Source organism: Camelus dromedarius, chromosome 28 (assembly GCF_036321535.1).
Source record: "Camelus dromedarius isolate mCamDro1 chromosome 28, mCamDro1.pat, whole genome shotgun sequence".
Lineage (NCBI taxonomy): Eukaryota > Metazoa > Chordata > Mammalia > Artiodactyla > Camelidae > Camelus > Camelus dromedarius.
In genome coordinates, this window is record NC_087463.1 from 8,446,626 (window position 1) to 8,473,966 (window position 27,341).

At 38.4% G+C, this 27,341-nt stretch overlaps 1 protein-coding gene across 7 annotated transcripts in view; it reads right to left on the reverse strand.

Annotated features, from left to right (window-relative positions):
• Positions 1–27,341, reverse strand: part of DYM (dymeclin) — a 309,224-nt gene that overhangs the window by 166,001 nt on the left and 115,882 nt on the right. For all 7 annotated transcript variants that reach the window (XM_031441938.2, XM_031441942.2, XM_031441940.2 and 4 more), the window contains 2 exons: positions 17,744–17,857; positions 16,695–16,789 (listed from right to left, as the gene is read on the reverse strand). In XM_031441938.2, coding sequence (XP_031297798.1) covers positions 16,695–16,789; positions 17,744–17,857 — 209 coding nt within the window. The remainder of the gene's footprint in view (positions 1–16,694; positions 16,790–17,743; positions 17,858–27,341) is intronic.

A 27,341-nucleotide genomic window follows, 5' to 3' on the forward strand; every position in this document is an offset into this window, starting at 1 on the left:
AAAAGGGATGAACTCTAGGAGATATTTAACAGTAAGTAAGAAATGAAAATAAAGTCTCTTAAAAATAATAATCTAAGGAAATGGGAAAATGTGAACTTACTGCCCCAAAAGGCAACTACATCAGAGCTGGGCATGAGGACCTCCCTCCTCCGAGGTGCCAGGTGAACACAGCGTGTACACCAGGCAGTCGGAATGGTCCAGTCTTCTCAATGCTCACATCACTCAGTAAGGTGAACAAGGAATCAGTGATCACTCATTTTGAACGTGCTCTCCCCAGAAAGACTGTGAACAACATTCCCTGCTACTAAATGAGACCCAAGACACACCTGAGACTTGGGAGAACGAGGTTCACCTCCTTGAAGAGAAGAACTCATGTGCAGCTGCCCCTTTCAGATCTCCTTGTGCTAAATTTATCAAGCAAATTATCCTTAACGGTCTCCTGCTTGTGACCGCAGGGGTCACTGTAGGGGACAGTATCAAAAAGATGAGCTAAAAATAGATGTTTTTAAAGAGTTCTGAGGGTCATTAATAATGAACAGTAATGGTCACTCAAAAACAGGTCCCCCATTTTACACCCATGCTTCTCTTTGGAGAGAAGAGGTTGGTGAACATTTAAATGTGCTAAACAATCCCCAGTGCCTCCATTAAAAAAAGTTATTTAAATTAAAGAGCCTAGTTACCCCCCAAATAAATAAATAAATAAATGTATGTGCTGAATATTGTTCTAGAAGGTTTTCATATTTTTACTGATTTAATCCATACAATAATGCTACAAAACAGGAATTATTATTATTATCCACATTTTATAGATGAGAAAATGTACACATGGAAAGGTGAGGTAACCTGCCCAAGACCATACAGCTAGCGAGAGGCAGAGGTGGGTCTCACTCCCGTGTGCACAGCTAACCACTGTCATACACTGGCCCCATTTGTGCACAAGGGTTTTATTTCCAGAGCTGTACGTGTATGTACCTGCATATGTGCAAACAAATTAAATGTCCAAATACACTGCATTATCAATTTAACTGGATAAATTCAACGATATTTTGAAGCCATCATGTTACAGAACTGTATCCTTTCAGCACAGGGGACACACACACACACACGTATGAGAAATGCTTGCAAAACTCTGTATGTGATGGAGCCTGTTTTTATGAAAATACATACATAGATACGAACAGGAAATTATCTGGAGTGTTACGTACCAAGGCATTAGTCTAAAGATTACTTGGAAGTAGGAACTATGGTTGTCTTTAAGCTTGCCTGTATTTTCTGCAATGAGTTTGTGTGGCTTGTTTTATACTGAGTTATTTTCATACAATCATTTATTCTACAAATTATTATTTGTGTGCCAGGATTTGTTACAGGTCCTAGGTATACATTCACCAATGATACAAAGAATCCTGTCCTCCTGGTAGGAGAAGAGAAGCAGGAACCGTGAAAAGCCTTGCTTTCTTCTCACCTCATAACCATTTTTATCAGTTTCCTGTGTATCTTTCCAGAGTTTCTACATGAAAATAAGTACAGATGCAAATATATATCATTTTCCCCCTTACTTAGACTAATCAAATGCTCCAGTGGTCCCCCCTTACCTGCAGGGGATATGGTCCAAGACCCCCAGCGGGTGCCTGAAACCACTGATGGTACTGACCTTACATACACTCTGTTTCTTCTTACACATACATACCTGTGATAAAATTTAATTTATAAATCAGGTCAGAGAATGTCCGAATTGCCAGCATCACAACGCTTGCACTTTGGGGTCGTTAAGTAAAATAAAGGTTGAACAAAAGCACAGAGACGTTGCTGGAGTCAATCTAATAACCAAGACGGCTAGTAAGTGATACACTGGACAAAGGGTGAGTCACGTCCTGGGCAGGACACTGCAAGAATGGCATGCAATTTAAAACTTATGAATTGTTTATTTCTGGAATTTTCCATTTAGTGTTTTTGGCCCATAGTCGACCACAGGTAACTGAAACCGAGAAAGGGAAACTGCAGGGAAGGAGGGACTACTGTATACGTTATTGTCCCATGCCTTGCTTTTCACATAATATATTTTGGAAAGCCTTCTATCAGTACCCTTCTGTTTTTTTATTTTTTATAACTATACACTGTCCATGGTATCAGTGTACCATCTTTATTGAAATAAGTCTTTATTGATGGATATTTGAGTTGTTTCTAAACTTCCTCTATTATTAAAAAAAATACTGTCAAAATAAACATGTACATTGTCATTCTTCATAAATGCAAGTATGACTGTTGGGTCACAGGGTAATGCATTTGGAATTTGGATAAATATTGCCACACTGTTCTTCACAGAGAGGGTACCAATTTACACTCCCACCCCCAAAATCTAAGAATATCTGCTTCCCCATAATCATGCAAACAGATTTTTCTAATCTGATGGATGGGTGGAAAATGGCATCTCAGTGAAGTTTTAAATTGCATTTTTCTTATTAGAGTGAACTTGAGCATTTTAAAATATATTTAAGGACGATTTGATACCCTCTTATGTAACTTTAGAATTTTTTTAACTTTGTGAATACCTCATCTTTAGGCAAACTGTTGTCTATAGGCAGCTTTGGGCCTGGCTTGCGTTCAATTAGGTATTGTTTTCTCACTTTTTAGAAAAATGTCAAGAAAGAGAATAGCGAGGATCAGACTATGAGGACAATAACCATGTCTCAGATTCCCTAAGCCTAGCACAGGGCCTGGTACACCTTAGGTGTCCAATAAAATGTTTGCTAAAAAAAAAAACTGGCACCAAAAGATGTTTTCTTTGGAGGTTTACAGCGCAACAGCACCACCAAGGGGAGCTTTAGCTAAAGCATCTCCCCCATCAAATACCCTCCAGCCAGATCTCTAACCCACAGCAAACATACAATCAATTGGAGACAGTGTGTCTGCTCTACAAATGCTACTTCCAAGCAAATCTCCAAGCTCCACCTTTCAAATTTAATGCTGCCCTCAACCTCCCTCATACAGGACTTCCGCACTGCCACTGTCAAAGTCAACACCCGGCCAAGCATGCTGCCACAGGGTAGCACAGCCCTATAGTCTCTCAACCCCAAGACAAGAGCAGGCCATTATCAACCACTCAGTGACCAGCAAGTGCAGCCCCAAGAGCATTTATAATAGGACAGGAACTCTGCCTACTTGGTATAGTAAAGCCACCATTACTGGAAAGTGGGCATTTGCTTCTGAATAAAAGAAACCGAATATAGGCAAAACTCAGGGGAGAGAATTTTTACATCAAATTTAAATTAAACAGTGGAAAGAAAAATGCAAAGATAACATCTGAATGGATTCAGCTTAATTTTCTCTTTTGAATAGAAATCTAGATATTTACCTTAAGCCTAGAATTTGACAACGAAAGCAGCTGTTCATTTTCCCAGTTACCCTGGGTAATAATCTACGACAGTCTTGTGGCAGCTAGTGTCCAAAGATGGCCACAAATGAACCAAACCTCCCAACGTTTATGTCCCTGTGTCGTCCCCTCCTCTTGAACCTGCACTGGTCCTGTGACCTGCTCTTGACTGATAAAATGTGGTGAAAGCAACGTTCTGGGATATCTGAGCTACCTCACAAAAAAAACCTTAGTTTCTGTCACTCTTAAGAGGTTCATCCTTGGGAGCATCCCTCTGGGGAACTTGTGAGAAGACCCAAGCTTTGTGGACAAGTCACGTGGAAAAAAATGAGGTGCTGTGGTCACTGTCTCAACAGGCCTGCCAGCTGATATCAACGGCCAGCTGTGAGACTGGGTCACACTGGACACCCAGCCCAGCTGCCATTTGACTGCAAGCATGTGAGAAACCCTGAGTGAGTACTGCTCAGCTAAGCAATCAATCCACAGCTCTGAGAGAGATAGTTATAAACTGTTGTTTTAAACCACTAAGTTTTGGGGTGGTTTATCACACAGCAATAAACAACCAGAACAAATTTACTTCCTAGCCACACCCAGGCCAGATGAGCAGTAGACTTCTAAGACAATTTAGCAGAGTAACATCCCCATCTTACGACTTTTACAGACAGAAACCATGAGCTCTTACAGGGAATAAACAAGATTTATATATTCTGCATATCCCCTTTCTCTTCCAACCTCTGAGAACTATGTTCTCAATAAATATTTATTAAATGGAAGCATGAATAATACAAACATAGCTAACTATTGATTATATTGATGGAAGGAAGTAGGGGTATAATTAATTCAGAAATAGGAGATATTTAAAAGTATATACAGTGACCTTTGTGATACAGACACGTTCACATTCACCATCTCCACCCCTTCCTCTGAAATGGCATTACCACAGTGACTCTTAAACTTAAAAAATTATTGAGGACCCTCAAGAACAATTTTATATGTGGATTATACTTACAAACATTAACTACAGTAGAAATAAAACTGAGACAAAATCTAAAATATTTATTAATTCATTAAAAAATAATAAAGTACATGTTAACATAAATAAAATACTTAATAAGAAACAACTCCTTTCCAAACTGAAAGAATTATTAATGCATTATTTTTTAATTTCTGCAGATCTTTTTACCACCTAGCTTAACAGGAAGCAGATGCTCATTCTCACTTCTTAAGTCAGTCTCATGCTATATATTGTTTTAGTTGAAGCATGTGAAGAAAATGCAGCCTCAAGAAGATACTACTTGGGAAAAGGGAGCAGTATTTTAATGCCCTTCACAGGAACTTGCAGACACTCTCCTCTGATACTACAATGAAACAAGGGGTGGTTTCTTAAAGATAGTTAAAAGGATGGAATCAGACACTATGACAAAAAACTTTTTGAGTCTGTTGCATTAAGATCCGTTAGTCTATTCTGTACTTTTAATGAATCTTTTCGCTGATGCATAATTTTGTAACTTCATGCATTGGTCATTTAAAAAATACTGGCTCACTGAGTTACACAGATCTTCCAAATGCTGACACATTGCTTCATACAGTACCCCCCCCCCCAAAATCTCACATTTATTAGTATCATCATCAATCTCTTCACAAGAGTCTTTAATTATTGGGAAGCTGTCAAACTCGTGGTGCCAAAACAAGTTTTTTAAAATTCTAATTTTTGCTTGTAAGTTCCAATTTTATCACTGGCAACTGACACTGGCGGTTGTCTTCTTTGAAGTGACAGGCTCACTTTATTAATTTTCAAGAAAATGTCTGCCAAGTCTAAGCAACCACAGATTGTCACTCGTTCTTTAACGGAAAAATGGGATCCTATCAAGAAAGTGGCTAGTTCAGTTCACAACTCAATCACACACATAACTGCTGTAGCTCAGTACACAGTGGAAGTCTTTTCATGTGAACTTCGTTTCATCGCATAGAATATTATAAAGACACAGATTCAAGGGTCAAGACTTATTACAACTAATCATTTTTACTGTTTCATTAAGGACATCAAGTGAAAGTGACTGTTTTTTTCACTGCAAGTGTGTGACTGTGGAAGACACAGTGGCGACCAGCACAGATTGGTGCCACTGTCGTCATTCATGCCAATACACCAGCGATTTTACCCCAACTTTGCTTCTACAACACTAGTGCAAATGTCAGCACGGTGAAAATGGCATAGGATGTCTTATAAAACACCGTCTGCTTTGTCCCTTGTCACACTGTCATCAGCACAGCACGCACGCTGCTCTGTGACAAGCAATCCACTGTCTCTACGAAATTGGAAGCTCTCTGAAGGCAGAGCACAAACATGTGACATGAATCTCCAATGACCGGCAATGCCTAACACAAAGCAAAGCAGACGCAGAAAATATCTGATGAATGATTAAATGACTCCTGAATATCTACCCCTGCTTTTAAAAAAAATCACAATCATGTTATAAAATACTCTGTGAAGAAAACGTTATTAGAGCCAGTTACTCTGGTTTCTCAGAGGGTGTATTTAGAATCCCAGTGATATTATATAAGTCCAAGTGACCCTAACCAGGAAATCTGTAACAATGTGAAGGCCTCTGATTACCTTATGTGCTAAGATCCATGATTATGTTCACATCAGGTAGCAAATAATGACAGAGCTGTGAACACCTAAATTTCCAGAACTAATCGGCTCATGAAAGTCCTATAAGTAAACAGTATATAAATGTTCCTGCACCTCAGTTAGATCTTCATGTCTGACTAATGAAGGTAAGAAAAACAGGTACATTTTTAATGGAAAAATATCAATAATAGTTTGGGTTCCTACAGTAGTTTTTCTTATCTTGTGGGCCCCAAACCCAGAAGGCCTTTCAGATCTTTTTCAACCAGAGGTCCTAAGAAGGTGTAAATTTAATAGTCAACCAACTCCTCCGCAACGTGCGTTTGGGAAGGTGTGGTCTATGTGCCATCCTCGGGAGAACTGAGGAAACTGTTATTCATCTCATTCTCCACAGGGCTTGACTCCCTTCCGGAACCCCAACTGAGCAAAGCTGCTCCAGTATCACAGGTGTGAGGCCCCACGGTTCACCTGGAATCTTCTCAGTCAGTATGTACTAAAAGACAGTGAATGGTGTTCTAAAAACACGTCAACAAGGGGACCACAGGCTCAGAAAGGCTAAAAACAGCTCACCCAGGGCAGGATGTGATATTAAAATGCCTTGTACACAAATTACTTGCATGCTTTTAGTTTAAAACTTCTTTATAAGAAGTACTTGATGATGGGAGGTAGCGCAGTAGTGTGGATGGAGGTCAGACTAACGCTTAGACCTCAGCACTGTCACTGTCCAGCAAGGTGGCCTTAAATAAATCATTCCCCTGAAATTTAGTTTCTCCGCTGTAAAATGGAAATAATAATACCCACATCATCAGGTAACACAAATAACATATGGTACAGGGCCCAGGATGTCGCGTATGGCAGATACCAGCTGGACGAGAAAACAAATCAACGACAGCAACAAAAAACAGCGGTCTATACAGCATGTTTCCTCTTCACCTAAAGCCAGCAGATTTTAACTATTATTCTTTTAATCGAATTAGAGTGTCAGAATTTCATCATTCGTTCAAATATCTACTGAGCCACCACAAGCAAGACATGGTGCTGCCCGTCCTCTCATAAGGAAGGCTTTTTCCTCTGATCACTCGTAGGTGAACTGCTATTGAAAAGACTGCATTCTAAGTGCTTTCCATGTAATAACCCTTTTATTCCTCACAGCAATACTGGGAGGACGTTCCCATTTTGTAAATGAGGAAATTCAGGCACATTAAATGAATAAACAAATGCTAAATGCTCAGAACGCTCACCTGCCTTTGTGAGAGGGAGTATTTACCTACCTTTGTAGCAGCTACCTTTCCCACCCGTCCTCCCATCTTCCTTAAAGCAGCACTCTCCTTCCTTCGTGCATCCCCGTCTCAGGTACCTCTGACTCTGTGTGTAGTTATATTGGACACGTGAGTCATTTTAAATCTCTTTAACCTTCTGTTAACTCTCATTTCTCCCATTAGCACAACCCTTGCTTCTTTGTCTTGAAAAAATTGCTCTTTACAAAGCCCATGAAGCACGTTCAGTTCATCAAGAAGGAGAATGCTTTATAAGTCATTTGATTTCTCTGACCTGGCCTTACATTTTAAAGTACCAGCTATCACAACTAAGTAAGAGACACAGAGAGAGGCTATGTGCGCGCGAACAGTTTTTCTCCGTTGTTCTGGGAAGAACACCAGGCGAGGAGCTGGGAGGCTTGACTTCTACAACGTTGTTCTGCAGTAGTGCTCATTTAGACTAACCTAGGTGTCAGCATTTCCACGTGTAAAATGTGCAAACCTGTCTTAGATGTTCTTTAAAGGTCCTTCCAAGCCTAAAATTTTATGATTTGCATTTAATACAAAAATGCCTTGGTTACGTTAAAGTCACCAGAAACAAGACATTAAGGGTTGCATTAATGACCCTGTCACCCGAGCAGGAGAGTCATCATGACACATGGACAAAGCAGAGGCTACTGAGGCCATTCAATCCTTTACTACTTCTTCTAAGATACATGAATCCAACGCGTTAACAAGTGATACATAAAATCTGAGCAGTATCAGCTAGCTGCGGTAATGTGCTGGTGACAGGTTTTTCCAAATGGCAATCAAAACACAAAACTAGGCACTAAGACTACTGGGAGAGTTCCCCATGGGTCTCTAGTGTTTCTGCACATCTGGAAAACACAGGCATTCAAAGTCACGTGCTCTGGACTATCTTTTCGTGGATTTTGTAGAGTGACCAGACAGTGACCCCCTCTAACAGCAGAGAGTAGTTTGCTGCCATCAGATGTATTAAACATGTCTCCATTCAAAGCGAAGTTTGGGCAGGTTTGCCTGAAGCCTACTATAAAAGATGGGATTTCCTAGGTTCGGGTTCCTCTCCTGTAATGCAACCCACTGCATGTGCAGACATCACCTGACCCTTGTCACGTTGCCCTGTAGGCATTGGGAACCACATGAGAAAATGATGACACTGGCTCCCACTACTGTGAGTAATAAACTGTCCTTTGTCTGTGACCCAGGAATCTTGAATCTCTACTGGGATCCCCAAAACTATGGCAGGCTAACTTGTTAGCTTGAAAGTAGGGTAAAAATCTCATCTCAGATCCTTCACAGTAGTAGACAGGAATGGGGGCTTAATAATTTATGGCTAAAAGGACAAAGTCTGAATCTTCCCCATTACCTCTATAATATGAGTACATTTTATAAAGCTTTACTCGAGTCATTTTAATGTTTGACTTCCCATGTGACAATTTTGTCCACAAAGGTCTTTACTTATAAGAAATCAAAATTCAGGTAAATCCATGAGATGCTCCTTTAAAAATGGGCATTTTGAATTTGCTGGCAGTCTAAACTGAAATTAAACTTTAATTATGAAGTTTTTGCATGTCCCATCAAGTCTACCAAGACACTCTGTTACATAACAATAGCAATCCCACAGTCAGAAATTTCCTATTGGAAACTGACATTCTCAACTGGGAGCTGTCTAAATGCTCTCAACACAGCTTCTGAAGAAACAGCTAAATTGAAAAGCAAACCATGTCAGGTTTTCCTGAAAAATGTAGTTACCTTCAAAGTACCACTGGCTGTAGGAAGTGCAGGAAGCCAGATGTTTTTTTAAGGAAAAACATTCCTCCCTCCTTTGCTGGCCTGTGCTATGCCAATATCATACAAGGATCAGCAAAGACCAAAGCAATGGAGAAATGGGAACTTCTTCACTGCCAGGCACTGGGCAAAAACAAGTTAATTCTATCTTTTAAAAAATAAATTACATAAGTTTAAAAGCACTTACACTGCAAAACTATTGCTCAGACCTCCCACCAATCCAAAATAAAGCATTATTATTAAAAACTCCCCATCTATATTCACTAAGGTCTTCACTGAGGGAAATATTTGGGGAACAGGCAATTCGATGATCCTTTGGGCAAGGAATCAGAATCTAGAAATATTAACAGAGAGTAAGAAATTTTTTTGCAGGGATGTTATTTAAATTTATTTTTAGATTAAAATTATTTCAAAAAATGTTGTAATAAAATAGAGCTGGCAAAAGACTTGACAAGCCATTATTAACCCTCACAACATTACAATGAGGTAGGTATCATATGTCATTTCAGAGATGGAAAACAGAAGTTAAACAACTTACCAAGATTTTAGAAACAAAACTGAACTATTTGTTATAACTCTTAATATCAGATAATACCGTCTCTAAAGAAACAATTTCCTAACTATAAGGATGTCAGATAGTGGTATGAGGTTGAAATTGAATTAAGTTTTTAAAAAATAAAACCAACCATGACTATGACACTTAATTTCTAGATACAACGAATGGCATTAGTCTCAAATTAAAATGCAAAAAAAACATGAAACTAAAGAGGACTTCGGCAGTGACAGGCACACAGCAAAAGCTCAGTAAGTACCTACCAAATTAAAAATAAAGTTAACATCAAGGATTCAATGTACGAAAAATATTAAAGCTTTCAGGCTAAAAGGTAAACAATTCTCATCCTCTTTTTTATGTTTACTTTCCAGGAAAATATCCATACACTATGTATTGCAATACCTGACACATCCATTCTTTTTCAACCAGTCAGTTTAAGAAAGAAAGAAAAAAGACCCTCTAGTCTTTGCTATTGTAACTTTAGGTACTTAGCCCCCCTGGAAGGAAGCTGGAAATGAGGGGTGGGGAGCAGCGAACGGAAGGATCAACAAGGGCTTGGCCACCTTAGACTGCAGAGAACCACCCATTTCAGATAACCCCCAAGAGCCTGGATTGATGGGCCCATGGCAGGTGAGCTACTCTCAGGAATAATGACCCGCCAGTCCTGCCACCACAGTGCAATGGAAGGCGGGTGGGCTATTAATCTGGCCAAACGGGAGAGCCACATATCAGCTGTGAAACACCAACACTCTAAATCATATAAGTCTCTAGACCTTTACCAGCCTTAACTGCAACAAAAGTGAGACAAGTGGTCACACTGAATGTGACAAGTATTAATTTATCATTAAATGGACCTTATTTTCAAAATAAGACAGTATTCCGGAAATAGCAAAACCAAAAGAAACAACCGGATATGTTACTATACTATGCATTTGAATATTTTATGTTGCCTAATATAAATTATCCCAACAATAAACAGGCCATTTTGCTTCCCAACATTCTGTTGTTTGTTTTCGGTTCAATGTATTATTTGGTTCCGAAAAAAAAAATCCACTCCCAAAGACTTAATTCAGGGGGACACAAGTGAGGAAGCCGGATGTGGTAAGCCAATATGAGAAGGTATTATTAAAAGCAAATTGTCCAACTTTCTTTAATTCCTTGGGCCATTCTAAGAGAACCATATTTGTCCAAAATAAAGGAACTAGCCATCCGGAGTTAGATAACCAACATGTGTTTTTGAACAGAACACGGTGCCTGGCTCCTTACACAAACTGTCAGCTTGGGGCGAGGCAAAGAAGAGACAGACAGCAGTGAATTTGGTTAAAATCTGAAGAGCATGTGGCTGGTAAGAGTAAGAAAAGGTATAAGTATAAATCATAGATGGAAGAATTTTTAAATTCTTAAATTACATAGACTTTACAAAAAAAAAAAAGCCCTGTACTACTCTAATTAAACAGTTTAAAGTAAAAATCTAGTCTGTTTTATATTATTCTATTCTCAGAAAGTTTGAAAGATCATAAAGCTTTCAATAATAGCATGCATTGCCCTCAACTTCAGTAGTTTCAAGCAGCAGCAGATATTTGCAGAATGACGGGAATCAACTTAGATGAAGTCTCAGGATGACAGGTGCCAGAACTAAGCTGAAGTCCCAGGTGCCAGCCCATCTTTTAAGAATCAGACACTAGGTATTTATTAAAAGTCTATTGTATGCCTACTGACAAGCTGCTCTCATAAAGGGATACAAAGAAACATAGACAAATCTTTTATCTCCAGTAATTACCACTCTGCTTAAGCAACAAGACTCGCAGCTCCAGGCCAGGCCAGGGCGTCAGGAGCCCCTACACCGGCCAGGTCAAGGCTCAGACGTTCTCTCTCCCCAAGACCACCTCTGAGAGAAGCTGTATTTTCTAACATGGACTTTCTCCTTCCCTGGCCTTTCCCCCCTGCTCCTACCCAGAAACTCACCTCTGGGCCAGAAACTGACAGTGTGACTCATGGACTGCTACAAAGAGATGAACAGGACCAGTTGGGTTCTCCTTCTAATCTGAACAGGGAAATACGAAGCAACTGTGCCAGCAGCTGGGTCTAAAGACAAAAAGGCCTAGGGGTTGTATGGGGGAGCGAGGCACTGCTGGTTCAAGATAAAACAGAATAGAGGGGTGGGAAGCTGGTAGAAAAGAACCTACAGAAAGAGGTAATAGCAGGAACTGCCTCAGCTTTTTCTAGTTCCAGACCACATTTATCTGGACACAGGGGTGCAGCTACGGAAGACAGGGAACTATAAAGACTCAGTAAGGACAGAGCAGTAAGTGTCAGTTAGTGACAGATGATTAAGCGCAAAGTGCAGGGCCCAGATCATGTCAGACAAGGCCTCAGCTTCAGCACTGCTGACGTTCTGGGCTGGATAATTCTTTGTTGTCCTGTGTATTACAGGATATTTAGCAATATCCCTGGACACTACCCACTAGATATCAGTAGCAACCTCCTCCCCAGTTGTGCCAACCAAACAAACCCAAAAAACAAACAGAAACAAAAACCAAAAAAAGGAGGAAAAAAAAAAAACCCCACTTGACTCCAGACATTGCTAGATGTCCCCTGGGGGCAAAAGCAACCATGTTTGAGAGCCACTTGAAAGAGGTTGAATTTTAACCTGCTGGCAACAGGAAGTCATGTAATGATTTTAAGCATAGGAAGCAACACAAAAATGATCAGCTTTGCTTTTCATATGAATGGAGCAGTGCAGAGGTGGCCTGTAGAGGGGCAGGTAGCGGGGCAAAAGGACGAGGCTGACTAACGACACAGTCCTGGGTGAAGATGATGAACACGTCAACCAAGGCAGTAGTAGTGGAGACAGAAAAGCAGGTATGAAGCAAGTCACAATGGTAGTTAGACAGAACTCTAGGACCCAAGAAGATACAGCATTTGAGGGGAAGGGAGAAATAGTACAGAATTACTTGTGGGTTTCTGGCTTGGCAATTTAGGTGGCTGTGGAGGGGGAATTTAACAGGAAGAGAAGTTTAAATGAGTTCAGTTTTAAAAATAAAAGTCTGAGGTTAAGTGTGGGATTATCCAGGTAGTGAGGTTAGCAGAGTTAGGGTTCAAGTGGCCAATACTTTTATCATGAATATTATGTGCCAGGCCCTTTACAAATGTAACTCATTTAATTCTCACCCTATTCATGGAGACAGCAACTACTGCCACCTCATCTTACAGACAAGGAAACTGCTGCACAGAGAAGCTAGGTAACTTCTCCAAGATTCCATAGCTAGTAAATTTTGAAGCTGGGAACCTAAACTCAGGGTCTCTTAACCACAACACTGAACTGCCAGCCTCAGGAACAGAGAGAAAGACTGGGATTATAAATGTAGACTGGATGGTTTTCAGTATAACAGCACATAGTAGGTGAAGTCACAGGCATAGATGTGAACTCCCAAGGAAAAGAAGAAAAGAGAAAAGAAGAAATCAATCTAGAATGAAATACTGGAGAAAAGCAGGCGTATCTGTTAAGCCAAAGGTGAAGGAGGAGCCAGGGGGAGGAACCAGTGAGGGGGGATGGTGGGAGTTGGGGCGTGAAAGGCAATAGGAAAAGTTTTAAGGGGAGGAAGTAAGTGATGACATCTTTGTAACCCACAATAATCCCTTGTATATAATCCACCCTATACAAATGCTTTAACTGAATTAATAACCCTATAATCCCAAACAATGATCATATCAAATATCCATGCTTATAACATATCCAAAAATAGTCACAGTTAAGCAAAACCCAAATCATGTATGTTTGGATTTTTGCAGAATTTGTGGAAGACACAGTGTCATTAAACATGAAACAAGAGCCTAGACACCGTATGAAATCATTCCATACATTTACGTCCGGTTAAGACTTTCTAAAGCTTCATTCACACCCTACTTTCACAGCAATGAAACATGTTATTCTGTTTTGCATTTTGTTGAAGATCACATGAAACACTGGCTCCTCTACGTTTTATAAATGATGGACACAAAGTTGTGTAGTCTCTTCCTAAAAAAGGATTGAGAAAATGTGTATATGAAAACTAATTACTTCTCACTTGAAAGAGTTACTGAAGCATCTGGTGAATCTTGAGTTGTACTCCTGTAAGAAATCTTCTGTGTATCTAAACAGGTTTTTGTTACGCGTTCTTTATTATACTTTACAATTTTATACCCTAAACACTAGAATTTAGTAGAAAATGAGTTTCCTCAAGACACAAAAAAGCTGGCCCCCACTTCCAATTCAACACAAATGTTTTCTAATGGAATAAATCTTGATTTCCAGGTCCAAACTCATAGTACTTTCCAAACTTTAATGTATGAACAAATCATCTGGGGATCTTGTTAAAATGGGAGATTCTAACTCAGCAGATCTGAAGCTGGGCCAACAATCTGCATTTCCGTCACGCTCCCTCTTGGATCATCAATGGGGATGCTCTGGTCCACACTGGCTACTCAACTGTGACCCTGGGGCCAGAAGCACTGGCAGCAATTGGGAACTTTAGAACAGCGTGCCCCTCAGTGTGACAAACAGACCAACATCATCTGCTGAAACTCACAACTCCAGACATTTACATTAAAGTACTTCTTTTAAAATCCATTTACAACTCATTCATTCACATTTTCTTTTTTGTTGTTATAAAAGAGGAGAACTTTTTTTTCTTTCTATTCCTTCTATTACCCTAAACTGTGGATCTAATATTTAAGCCCTTCCACAAGAAGGTCCCTGCTGGCTCTTACAAGCTTCTCTCCTATAACCTCTGTACAGGCCCACAGCATGCCAACTGCATGGACTGGTTATTTTCTAAATACACACCATGCTCTCAGCACATCCCCTCTGCTTTGTTTTGGTTTGTGTGGTTGATGCTTCTCCCTAACAGGTGAGTATGCAGAGCCATCCCTCTAGTCACCTTGCCTGACTCCTCAATGAGATGTGACCTCACCACTCCCGGTACCAACTACTCACCCTCACCGCAGGAATTTTTCTTTCATTCTAATATTTACTACATTCTGCTAGATACAACATATGTTGGTCCTCATCTTATCTCTGAATTACAAAGTACTTAAGGGCAGGAATTTTTATAACTAATTCTGGTATTCCTTGCATTGCTTAAGGAAGTTCCTCACTAAATACTAAATAAATCTCCATTAAAATGAAGTAAAGCACTACTCCTAAATGATGATAAACTTGATCTAAATATTCCCAAATCATAAATCTAAATTACATTTCTTATTTCTCCAAAGACTATTGATTTTCTACTTTAGTTATCACAGAAAATTGGGCACAGAGCTTTATTTGCATTTTTTCCAACTCTTTTACATCTAGAAAATTTTTATTTAATCTTGCTTATTTGAGCAGAAGTTAAATTCTGAACCAGTTCATCTGGCATTTTCATATTGAACAGGCCAAATGTTCATGTATCAGTTGAAGAAAATCCTGTAATGAAACCTCTGTAAAACCACTGTAAAACTCCACATACACACAAAGAAAAACAGATCACAAAGCAGCACAGGTATCACTGAACCTGTCATGCTGAAATAAAGTATGATGACAAAGGTTAATTTTTAGAAGTGAAAGGCTCTTCAGAACATCCAGAAGAATCTGAGGTATGAGCACATGCTATGTTGACTTTAAATCATGAAGTTAGCATTGGTCCAAAGTCAGCCAACTGGACAATCTCTCAAGTACAAATCAAAAAAAAAAAAAAAATCAAAATAATGTACTATTAGGTCAAATAGTGAGTCAAAGGAAAATATCCTGTGCTGAATTCTGAGGATAAACAGACTAAGAACATAAGTTAATTCCAACTGATAAAAATGAGCCCAGGTCAATAAATGTCTCCAACCAAAAGATGGAAAGTGAGATCAGAGTCATAAAGTGATAGGGACTTGTGATAATCACCAATGACTGGAACACAAAAAAACTAACCGTCAGAACTGCAGCACCCCAAAAGCAAGAATTAAAGGAAAGGATCTAACATCACTGACTTACGTAACAAATGTTCTACTTGAGAGTTGCTTGGACAATACTGGGCATCCAGCTGAAGACCAAAAAGTACCCACATTTGTTAAAATCTGTGCAAATGATATTCATCATTTGTTAATTAACTTTCTTAACCTTACAGAGCACATCTTTTGCACAGAGTTAGAGAATGGACAGGGGTTTCTAGTGATGTTGTGACAGGCAGAATAATGGCTCCCCCCAAATGTCCACACGCTAACATCCATGGACCTATGAATATGTTACCTTCCACGGCAAAAGGGACTGTGCAGTTGTGACTCAGCTAAGGACCCTGAGATAGGTAGATTATCCTGGATTATTCAGGTAGGACGAAGGCAATCACAAGGGTACTCAAAGTGGAAGAGGAGGTCAGAGTGATGAGATGTGAGGAGGACTCAACAACCTACCGTTGCTGGTTTTGAAAACAGAGGAAAGGGCTATGAGCCAAGGAATGCAGGCACCTTCTAGCAGCCAGAAAAGGCAAGGAAACAGATTCTCCTCAAGAGCCTGCAGAAAGGAAAGCAGCTCTGCTGACATCTTGATTCTAGCCTGAGAGACCCCTGCTGAGCTTCTAACTATAGAATTACATAATCAGTTTGTGTTCTTTTAAGCCACTAATTTGTGGTAATTTGTTATAGCAGCAATAGGAAACTAATAACTCTAATAACTTACTGGTTAAATGCTATGAAGAGAATTCTCTAAAAGAGACAGAAGACTGCTTTTTAAAAGGGTAGAGTGATGCTCAATAAAATGCTCAGGAAATACGTTAATCAAGATTTAGTTTACATCACTAAGCAGTGCACCTGCTCCTCTGTAAAAAGCTGACACGCAAAGCATAAAACTAGATTTTATAAAAAGGCTGAAAGCAAATGCAATTAACTTAGAAAAGTCTGGGTTAGAAACAAAGCAGAACAAGGTACTTTTGACCAAACAAGGTGATAAAAATTAAGTAGGAAAATGTGATATGCCTCACAGACAGCATTTAGAAAGGGACCAGCATAGTCTCCTTTTCAACAGGGCAGCCAGAAGGGGCAAAAATCAGCATTCCTTTTAAAGCTCATATTTACCTGATGATCCTCTGGGCGGCATACTGATGGAGAGAACGAAACTGTGCCGACATATTTGCTAAGGCTGCCAAACAATTTGTGTGCAGGTACTTGTCCTGTCAGAAAAGAGCAAGTGTGAAACACACGTCAAGTCTTCTCGATATTCTCAGCTGGAAGCAAATGCAAACTCAACTGTCATTGATATTAGATAGCTCAGGGCCACAATTCATTTCCTCTAATTCCAAAATCCATAAAGCACTGAAATTTCAGTACTTTCACCACTAATTTGGAAGCAACATCTGGCACAAAAGATGAAGGTACTACTTATGGTCTTCATTAACCCCACCCTGGGGGAGACGGAAATCTCTTGCTGCAGAAATATTAATGCTCGGTTTCAGTGTGCTGCTCCAGAACCTGATGGTCACACAGCACACGGACTATAACTATCTTTCGAAAATCAAAAAATTCTCCGTTCTGAAACACACATGGCTCCTAGAGTTTTAGATAGAAGACTGTGGACATGTACCTACGTCAGCCTCAGAGGGGAATAAGTGAAAACAGAGCAATAAACTGGACCATTTCTCTGAGCTGTGGAGTCTGTATACTGCTTCTCTATTGACCGGAACCAAAATGTGCTCCCAGGTACAGCAAACACAATCCGGTTGAGATTTTCCTTTTACTCTCTAAAGTATTCTCTTTTACCTTTCTTTCCCATCTGAATTCATATCTTCCTGTGCTGCTATCTTCTTAAAGTTTGTTTTTGCTGCTTTTAAAAGGTGAACGAGTTTTATCAGCCCAGAAGAGACACGCAGCATCTGCTACCTAAATGCGCTCCACTGCTCATACTCGATTACGTGTGACATATCTCTGATCAGACAACCTACTAAATATTAAGAAATAAACACTAGACACATTACCTTAGGATCATAATACAGTGACCATATGACCATCTATATTTTTCCACCACTTTCCATGAGAATGTTAGCACTCAAAACATTGAGACTGTTTTAAACTACAGCCTTAATTGTACCATCTGTACAAAGGTAGAAAAACAGCTGTGGAATACTTACTCTTGTCCTGGTCATGTTGTACTGAATGGTTCTTATTACAACCAGTATCAGGAGGCTCCCCAGTGAAATTTCAGTTAAAACCCGTTCTGAATACCAAGTAATATTTTTTAATATCTGTAACGGGGGAAGAAAAGTTTAAGTGAATATGATTGCTTGAGGGAAAAAGGGATTATCCATGTCTACAATTTCTGATACGCCATGGCTTTGCTCTGAAGGTGAGTTAAACAGTAAGTAAGCTGTGAGAATTCCAGTGTGAGAGAGCAAAACTGTGCTGATGTACTCACTCCTCTTTCCTTCTTAAATATAAAAGAAAACAACAGGTCTGGAAAACAGAGGCTGCTATCATCAGCAGACAAAAAGGAGTTCTATCTGAAAAGGTATGGCATATCAGACAAAAAAAAAGCAGAGCTGTTGCACCAAAAGAAAGAAAAGTAAACTAATGCTGGATTTTTCATCTTCAAACACTACATGTCTGAAGGACAACAGAATAACATCTACAGATGCTTGAGGAATATTAATTCTAGAATTCTACCTCTATGGAAACGATCACACAAGAAAACAGAAAAGTAAAGACTTTCAAGTAGACGAAGACTCATCCTGAACCACCCACGCACTATCTCTGGGAGGAAAACCAAACAGCTACACATGTAAGTGCTTGGCTGCCCTTCCTCACCATCACAATGACAACAACAAAACAGCAACAGCCAGAAAGTTTCAAGAGAAGGGAAATATGGACTAGTAAACAACAACTAAACAAAAACAAAAACAAACAAACTAAACCCCACAATCATAATCCATGAAATCAGGCCAATATAATTAAATCTGAATAATATAGTTGACCTTGGAAGTTCTTTCTTTTTTTTTTAACTGAAGTATAGTCAGTTTACAAGGTTGTGTCAGTTTCTGGTGTACAGAATTTCTCAATACTTCAGTCATACAGGAACATACATATATTCGCTTTCATATTCTTTTTCACCATAGGTTACTACAAGACACTGACTGAATATAGTTCCCTGTGCTATACAGTATAAACCTGTTGTTTATTTTATGTATATTAGTATCTGAAAATCTAGCAATCTCAGTTCTTCTAAAAGACTAATAAAATAGATATTTCTCTGCCAAGTCTGCCTCCCCCCAAATTCCAAAAAATATTAAAAATTGAGAAGGTGGCATGGAAAGAGATAAAAATAAACAAGCAAAGAAATACTGTCTTCAACTTCATGTAAGTGTCCATCAGTGCCTCCAAAACAGATTTTTACTCAGTTCAGCACTTTGGCAAGAGACCCTTGTCACCTAACATCCTTGACGTAAAATAACCCCACCCTGGCCCGTTCAGCAGACTCCACTCAGAGGCTGGCATGTACAGCCCACTGCATGGTAGCTGAGTGGTTTGTGAAGTGAAAAAAAAAGCAAAATTTTAAGCATTTCCACTTATTCATGAGTATTAATGACCTCAATCAACTAAAACATATAAAACAAACCACAGAAGGTGAAAATATTAAAAACCATTAGTTGTGCCAGTTTGAATCCTTATGAGGGAATGACGCAGCGCTCAGGCCCTTCGACAGACTCTCTAAGGCAGCAGTTCTCGGAATGTGGTGCTGGGACTTCTAGGGGTCCCTGAGACATTTCTGGAGCATTCTTACGGTCAAAACTATTTTCACGATAATACCAAGACAATACTTTCCACTCTCATTGTCTCCCGAGTGTATAGTTCCAAATGCCAAAGGCTACATAACACGTCTAATAGCAAATTTAATACAGAAGGAGACGTGAGAATCTGCCTTCTGTTAAGGCAGTTCATTAAAGAGATTTGCAAAACTGTGAAACAATGCCACTCTTCTTGCTGAATTTTTGTTTGTGGAAAATAGTTACTTTCATAAAAATACATCACTGATGCTAACATGTAGTGGGTTTATTATAATAATTATTTCTAAATAAACTGATTAAATATTTTTAAAATGTCAGTTTTAATTTCCAACATGATTAATGAAGAGAACAGTAATCCATATAAAGACGCTATTTGGTGTCCTCAATTATTTTTAAGTGTAAAGACCAAAAACCTTAAAAACCACTGCTTTAAGTCTCCACGGGAATGCTAACCCAGGATACTCATTAGGCAACTTTACTAGTGAGAGGAGTCTCTGTCTTTTAAAAGGTCATATGCTTGAGTAGAGTGTGGTTTCTCCTCTCTCTTGGCTCCTGTATTTAGAAAGAAATTATCGTAAGCCACTCTTATTCGAAACCGGGGGTCACTGGTTCTTAACACTTTCTTGGGTATGTCAATTATATAACTGGATGAAAGAAGTGTTTTGAATAAAAGTGGTCTTACGCATCTGTCATTCAACAAACATTTAATGAGTATCCACACAGTAAACTTATGTTACTATGAAAATTAGAAATCCAATTTAAAACTTACATAAAGGTCTGTCTTTCCTTCCTGTGAAAAATAAGTCATTGTCTAAAAATTCTGGACGTATTTAAGAAAAATTAAAAATAACTAGTTACAAACCTCACAGAGCTTCCCATGGGACATTAATGCATTAATAGGCAGCATACAGAAAATTTTCTTGGTAACCTGGCTGTAGTTCTTGACCTTTTTATTTGTGTCTTATAATTCCTCATCTCTTGCATTCAATGTCCACACAGTTTAATAGCTGTAGACTGTTACTGGATTACACAGCATATATATTTATTGTTTAATGCTAAAGTAACTCAAATAACATGTAGAAGGAAACCCTGAGGATCTGAAAATGTCTTCCTCCTCAAAAAGTATGTAAGAATTATTAGTGGTTCTAGGTCTTTTGTTCAGCTTTTCTCCCCCATATTATTTGATTTTATTGAATATAGATCTCTTCCATATGTTATACAGGCTAGAATATTATATAGTAATATATAATATCAACTCTTTAAAAAATTAAATATATACAGAAAAGCACAAAGAGTAATAAACTCCCACAATTGACATTAACATTTTAAACATTTAAAACTTAACGTTACTGTTAACGTTTTGTTTTTTAAGATATAAATCTCATTTTATTCCCCCCAAAAGGAACAACCATTATCTTGAGGTTAGTTCATTTCAAATACTTTATATGTACACACACACACACACACACACACACAAACCGAAAAGCAAGCGTTCCCCTATATGTTTTCTAGCTTTCTACTGTTTTCTAACAGTACCATAATGTACTGGGTTGAATAGTGTCCTCCAAAAGTCATGCCACCCAAAATCTGTGAATGTGACCTCTTTTGGAAATAGGTTCTTTGTAGATACAAACAAGTTAAGATGAAATCATACTGGATTAGGGTGGCTCCAAATCCTGTATGACTGGTGCCCTTATCAGAGAAGAGGAAAGACAAACAAGCACAGGAGGAAAGGCCATGTGATGACAGACGCAGAGGTTGGATGCAGCTTTCAAACCAAAGAAAGCCAAGGACTGAGGACCAGAGGCAAGGAAGAGGCTAGGAATCACCCCTCTAGATCCTTCAGAGAGAGCATGCCCCGCAAATGCCTTGCCTCTGGATTTACAGTTTCCAGAATGGCAACAATCCGTTTCTGTTGTTTTAAGCTACCCAGTTTATTAGGGCAGCACTAGTAAACTGATACACTTAAATCATTGTTCGCATCTTAATTTGTTTACTCAAGATGTTTTTGCAACTCCTCTATATTGATACATGTAAGAAGAATTAATATTCACCACATTTGCCAGTCTGATAGTAGTCTTTTTTTTTTTAATGAACTACTTCTATACTAGTTAGTTAGTAAATAGCTGCTGCCCCAAGCAACTCCCTGGGGACCTCCTCATGGTTTGGCAATTAACGCACAGCAGAGAACAGAGGACTCTGGTCAACAGCCATTCTTACTGGGTGACTTTGGTGCCATACCAGTTAAACAGTTGAAAATCGTCTCTACTTCATTCCACCCAAGCACTGTATTGTAGGCCAATAGGCCACATTTTTTTATCCATTCCTCTATTACGGAAATTTAGGTTATTCCCAGTTTTCTCCCAACTAAAGGTAATGTTACAACACAGATCCTTGCCCTCTCTATCCAAGATCTTACCATATTAAACTCAGAAACCGGGGAGTCCTCGCTCTCCATACTCTTAATATTCGGACATTAATTACCTAAAGTCAAGAATCAAACAGATTTTGAAAACAAAAATATCTGTAAAATACCTGCTTTAAGCTACCCAGCTGGTGGCACTTACGACTTCATAAGCACATCTACAACAGTCTGTCAGGAAGCAGAATCACTAAGCCACTGAACAACTCCTTCTAAAAAAATACGTGCATTTGGTCCTCTATTAACTAAAAAAGCACAGGGCACCAGTGTCCAACAGTCACACTAGCCACAAGTGGGGATTTAAATTAAAATTAAAATTCAGTAAGATTAAAAATCCAGTTCCTCAGTCACACTAGCCACATTTCAAGTGCTACCATATCAGACAGCGAGTGCAGCTACAGGAGATTTCTGTCGTCGGAGAAAATCTGATTGGAGAGCCTGGTGGAGAGAGCACACCACCGCTGTAGCCAGCATCCAGTCTTAGCAAACGTGAACATGTCTGCTTCTGCAGCACCTAGAGCCCTCTCGCCACTCCTCCCCCATCCCACTGCCTCACCTCAAGTAACCACTCTACTACTCATTTGGGGACTTCATTACCAGGAATATTTTTGAATTTATTATTATCAAAATATTTTATTGTGTATTATTATCAATACATGTATCATTTATTATCAATACATATTTTAATTTTTATTATTACTAATACATATGTAATTTATTATTATTGACACACATGTACTTATTTTATCAGTACATATACATGTTCCCAATATGTATCTATTTTATTCACTGTAGCTGTTCTGCAGTATATTTCATTTATGTTACCGGCTATTTGTGATTTCTAAACACTACAGACAATACTACAGTGAACATTCCTTCAAATGTGATCCTATGAATCTATGAAAAAGTTCTTCCTAGGACTCAACCAGGAAATGGATGTGCTGGGAGGCAGAGTATCTACTTCTGAAGGTAATCTGAGGAATGTGAGAGGCCAAATTCTCAGACTGGTTCTACCATTTATGCTGTCACTACCAGCATGTCTCTTTCTCTATATTCTCACCTGATATAAGAGATGTAATTTTTGCCAATCTGAGGAGTACAAAATATTTCACAGTTATCTTAATTAGCATGATCCTGAGGAACTTTCTTCAAAAATGCTGACCAGTCAATCAGGTTAACTAAATTCTTTTGCATTTACCTATTTTCTATTTCCATGTTAATAAAACAGTCTTACGTAATAAAGTTTTATAACTAGTGTGTCTGGTAGGCCAAGTAACTCCACAATGAATTGCTTCAAAAACTTTCTAGGCTTTTTGCTTTTCCCAGATTCCTGGGATTAGCTTCTCAAGTCTCACAAAACACTGTTGAGATTTTGATCAGATGAACATAGTGATGAGTCTGGAGGCAAAATTAACAACTTTATGACACTGAGTCTTCCCATCTGTGAACATGGTATCTCTCTCCATTTATTAAATCATATTTAATATCTTTCATTTAGGTAATTTATATTATTAATACTGTACTTCTTTTAGATTGATTGCTGGGTTCCACTGTAGTTTCATTGCGATTGTAAGAAGTACCTCTATATCACATTTCTTAAGTTACTGATATGCAGAAATAGTAGTTATTTTGTATATTCCTCTTTGATCCAGAAAATCTGCTCAATTTTCCTAATAGTTCTAATATTAGAGTCTTGAATTTTCCATGTAGTCAATCATAATGAGACAGGAAGGAAGGGGGCAGGGCACAGTCATTCAAGGAATGACACAGCAATTAACACCAAAATGGTGGAAGATTCAACCCCCAGTAGGCCTTGAGGCTTAAGATGGCAGGAGATCTGACTTCTAGAAGACCTTGAACTTCATTATACTAGCCCATCGTAACATATTAGCATGGTGAATAACATGCCCACAGGCGCCATGACAGTTCCAAGGATAACCATAAAAGGCCCATAGTCTCTGACAAGTTTCTTCACTACTGGCATATTTCTGGGACAACCGGGTCCTCAGAGATCGAGATCTCAACTTTGGGTGGGTATGTGGAAGCTTCCTAAATTCCTTTCTCCTCCTCTCCGTCAGATTAAGGGTAACATCTACTTTATGCAGTTGCCTTTTTGATATTCTTTAGAGTTGGCAATTTCTCTTATAAGACTAATTAAATACTTCAGGCTTGCAGGCCATATAGTCTCTGTCACCATGATTTGACTCTACTGTTGTAATGTGGGAACAGCTGTGAAGAGCACGTAAACAAACAGGTGTGGCTGCTTTGAAATAAAACTTTATTTACAAAAACAAGCAGCTGCCCTGCAGGACATACTCTGCTGAACCCCTATAATAGACTATTGCTGCTGATGGTAATGATGCCAGATAAGTATGAGTGATTTAGAATAATTCAGTGAATTCATCACTGTGAACTGAGAATTTGATAAGACCACAGCAATGTGGTAGACCAGTAGAATGATACTGATATACAAGAAGTGATTTTTTTCTTATTAAAAATAGAAATTGAGGCAGGTAATGATTTTACACATTACAGTATTTAGGTTTAATGTGAAAATTTATCAATTAAGGAAATGTTGAACATACATATTCAACATCAAAGATACTTTTAATTATTTTAGTAGATAAGAAATTTCAAATTTATCAGCTTGTTTATTATTTTACTTTATTTCTCATGTTCAATCTGGTTTGCAGGAGTTACTCTGCCAGATCAATCACTGTCTCCAATTATATATAATCAGCCATTACATTTGCATGGTACCCAAGTGCTTTATGTACTATGGAATTTTTCTACATTTTTTAATGAAACCAGTATCCTAAGACTCATCAACATAATCAAGATACTTTGCTGTAACATAACCTTTGCGTGTATCTTGGTACATATGCACGTGTATGTCGTATAGATAGCTAGTAAAACTTAAGGTGTTGGGATATACATGTGCCCAAATTGGGCAGAAATGACAATGAGTTTACCAAAGGACTTGTAACAGTTTAAAACCCTACACGCAGTTCCACACCCTAGCCAAGTTAAGGTGTCATCATCCTTACTGATTTTATTCACCCAGGTAGGAGTACACTGGTACCTCCTTGTGGTTTTAATTTGCAACTCCCTTATTACTAAGTTTTTAAAACACTTTTTAATATGTTTATTGACAATATCACCAGACATTAGGTAACGAAAACTCTAACCAAAATGAGATACCGGAATGTATTTCACGGACAACTAGGTCCATGGCGGATGATGCCATGTAGAGAACTCTGTAGAAATATTTGACTTACTCATTTTTACTATTACATATGGAAAGGAAAAGGACAAAAATAAACAGATCAACAAGAAAGTCAGACTCCAGAGGAAAAAACCAATTTGTTTAAATACTTGAATTAGACATGTCATCTAGAATATCCTGAAATCCTCATGGAACCTACTTGAATATGAACTGAACCTAATGCCTTCCCAAAGTTACCATCCCTGTTTTGGCAGTCAGTAAAGTTTAATTTTAATGCAAAATCCTGTGCTAAACTTAAAATTACTTCATTACCAAGTACAGTAATACAAAAGTACAGAAAACAACATAATAAAAAGTATAGCCACCTTGGAATTTTGTCAAATCTTAACATTTTTGTCAGATATGCTTCAAAGTTTTGTGTGATGACTTGTACTTTTGTTTTTGCTCCTGTTTAAGTGAATGGAATATCACAGAGCTTGGGGACACCTCACTGTGTACCCCTCCCCATTTTCATTCTCCCTTCTTACTCTGACATAGCCAGCATCCTGTTTTATTTTGCAGGTTCTAAACATTTTCAGTATTATAAACAGTGCTGTACATGACCATCAGTAAGCATGTCCTCTCTATGTAAATGTGCAAGAGTCTTCCTAGACAACCTTGGAGTGAAATGCTGATTTGTGGAGTATATACAGCTTCAATTTTACCCATATTTCTTAAAACTAAACACACACACACCTGTCTTACAACCCAAAACTTCTATTTGTAGGTATATGCCCAAAAAGATGAGTGCATATGTCCATCAAAATAGATGTTCAAAAATGCACACAGCGGCTTTAGCAAAAACAGCCCCAACGCAGAAAAAAAAAACAAATATCCACCAAGAAGAGAATGAATAAACATACTGTAGCATAGTCATAAAATGGAATAGCACCTAGCGATAGAAAAGAACTACTGATGGAGTTTAACATGAGTGAATTTCAGCAATACTATGTTGAGTGAAAAAAGACAAAATAAAAGAGAACACACTAATTTCATTTCCTAATACCCAGCGATGTATTTCTCACGTACTTTTCCTGTGTACTTTTCATATCTTCTTTCATGAAGTATTTTTCCAAATTTATCCCCATTGTTTTAAATTATATTTTTATGTTAAACTAATTGTATTTTAAGAAAAATGCAGAGTGATCCCACGTACTCTACTTATTTCCCCCTAGCAACAGCTGTAATTCAAGGAGAGACAAAACTTTTCTATTAGGAGTGAAGTCAGAATAGTAGTTAACTCTGGCTGGTGTGAGGTATTGACAAGAATAAGGCAAAACTCTGGTTGGTGTGAGGTATTGACAAGAATAAGTCTTCTATTATGCCAGAAATGTTCAACAACTTGACGTGGGTGGTAGTAACACTGGTATATACACATACATATATGCAGAAACTCATAAATTGTACCTTTCAAATTTGTGCACTTTCTAGTTTATATTTCAATTTTAAAATGTTTTTAAAAAATCACATTTTTTAAATTCTTTATCAGAAGAAATACAATTTTTTTTTTAAACTATGTTGGTGCAAATGTTTTCTCTCATGGCAGTTTACTAAACACAAGAATCAAAAAATTTCTATTTTATCCTCTTTCTACAGTGTCAAGATTCCCTAAACCTTGGTTGAATGATGGTCACACTATACAAAAGGCAAAAATAGTTTCAATGAAACAGTAGAGAAGAGTAAAGATGACTCGAAAGCCCTATTGAAGACAAGAAGAAAAGAAAGTGTTTGTATCCAAGGAACAGTGAAACCCTTAGCCCTGTCCCCCACCAAACCCCCACGCTAGACTGGAAGAATCCTTTCTGAGAAACTGATCACCCCAAAAGAAAAGGCCTACAGAGAGTAGGATGCCCAGAGAAATAAGACTATGTAGAGCACATTATATTGATTAAGTCCTGCCCACACACAGAATTTCCAATCAACATTTTAGTGTGTGCTCCTAAATACAAACAAATAAGCAAGAATCACCACACATCTGAGGAAAGCCCCAATGCGGACTAAGACTGGAGCCAAAGAAAAAAATGAGATGGAGAAAATATGCTATAAGTTTTAATAGCTTTAGAGGGGATTCTCGGTTCTGTTGAAGCATTGCAAGTTGCATTAGTGATTGGTACATGAATATAAAACAGGGCAATGATGTGCTAGAGAAAATTTAAAACATGTACAAGAAAGGAAATGCAATTATCACACACCCCATCTGAGCTAAGAATAAGTTAACAAAATCATAATAATGTAAAAGCTGAGTTAACCAAAAATGTTAA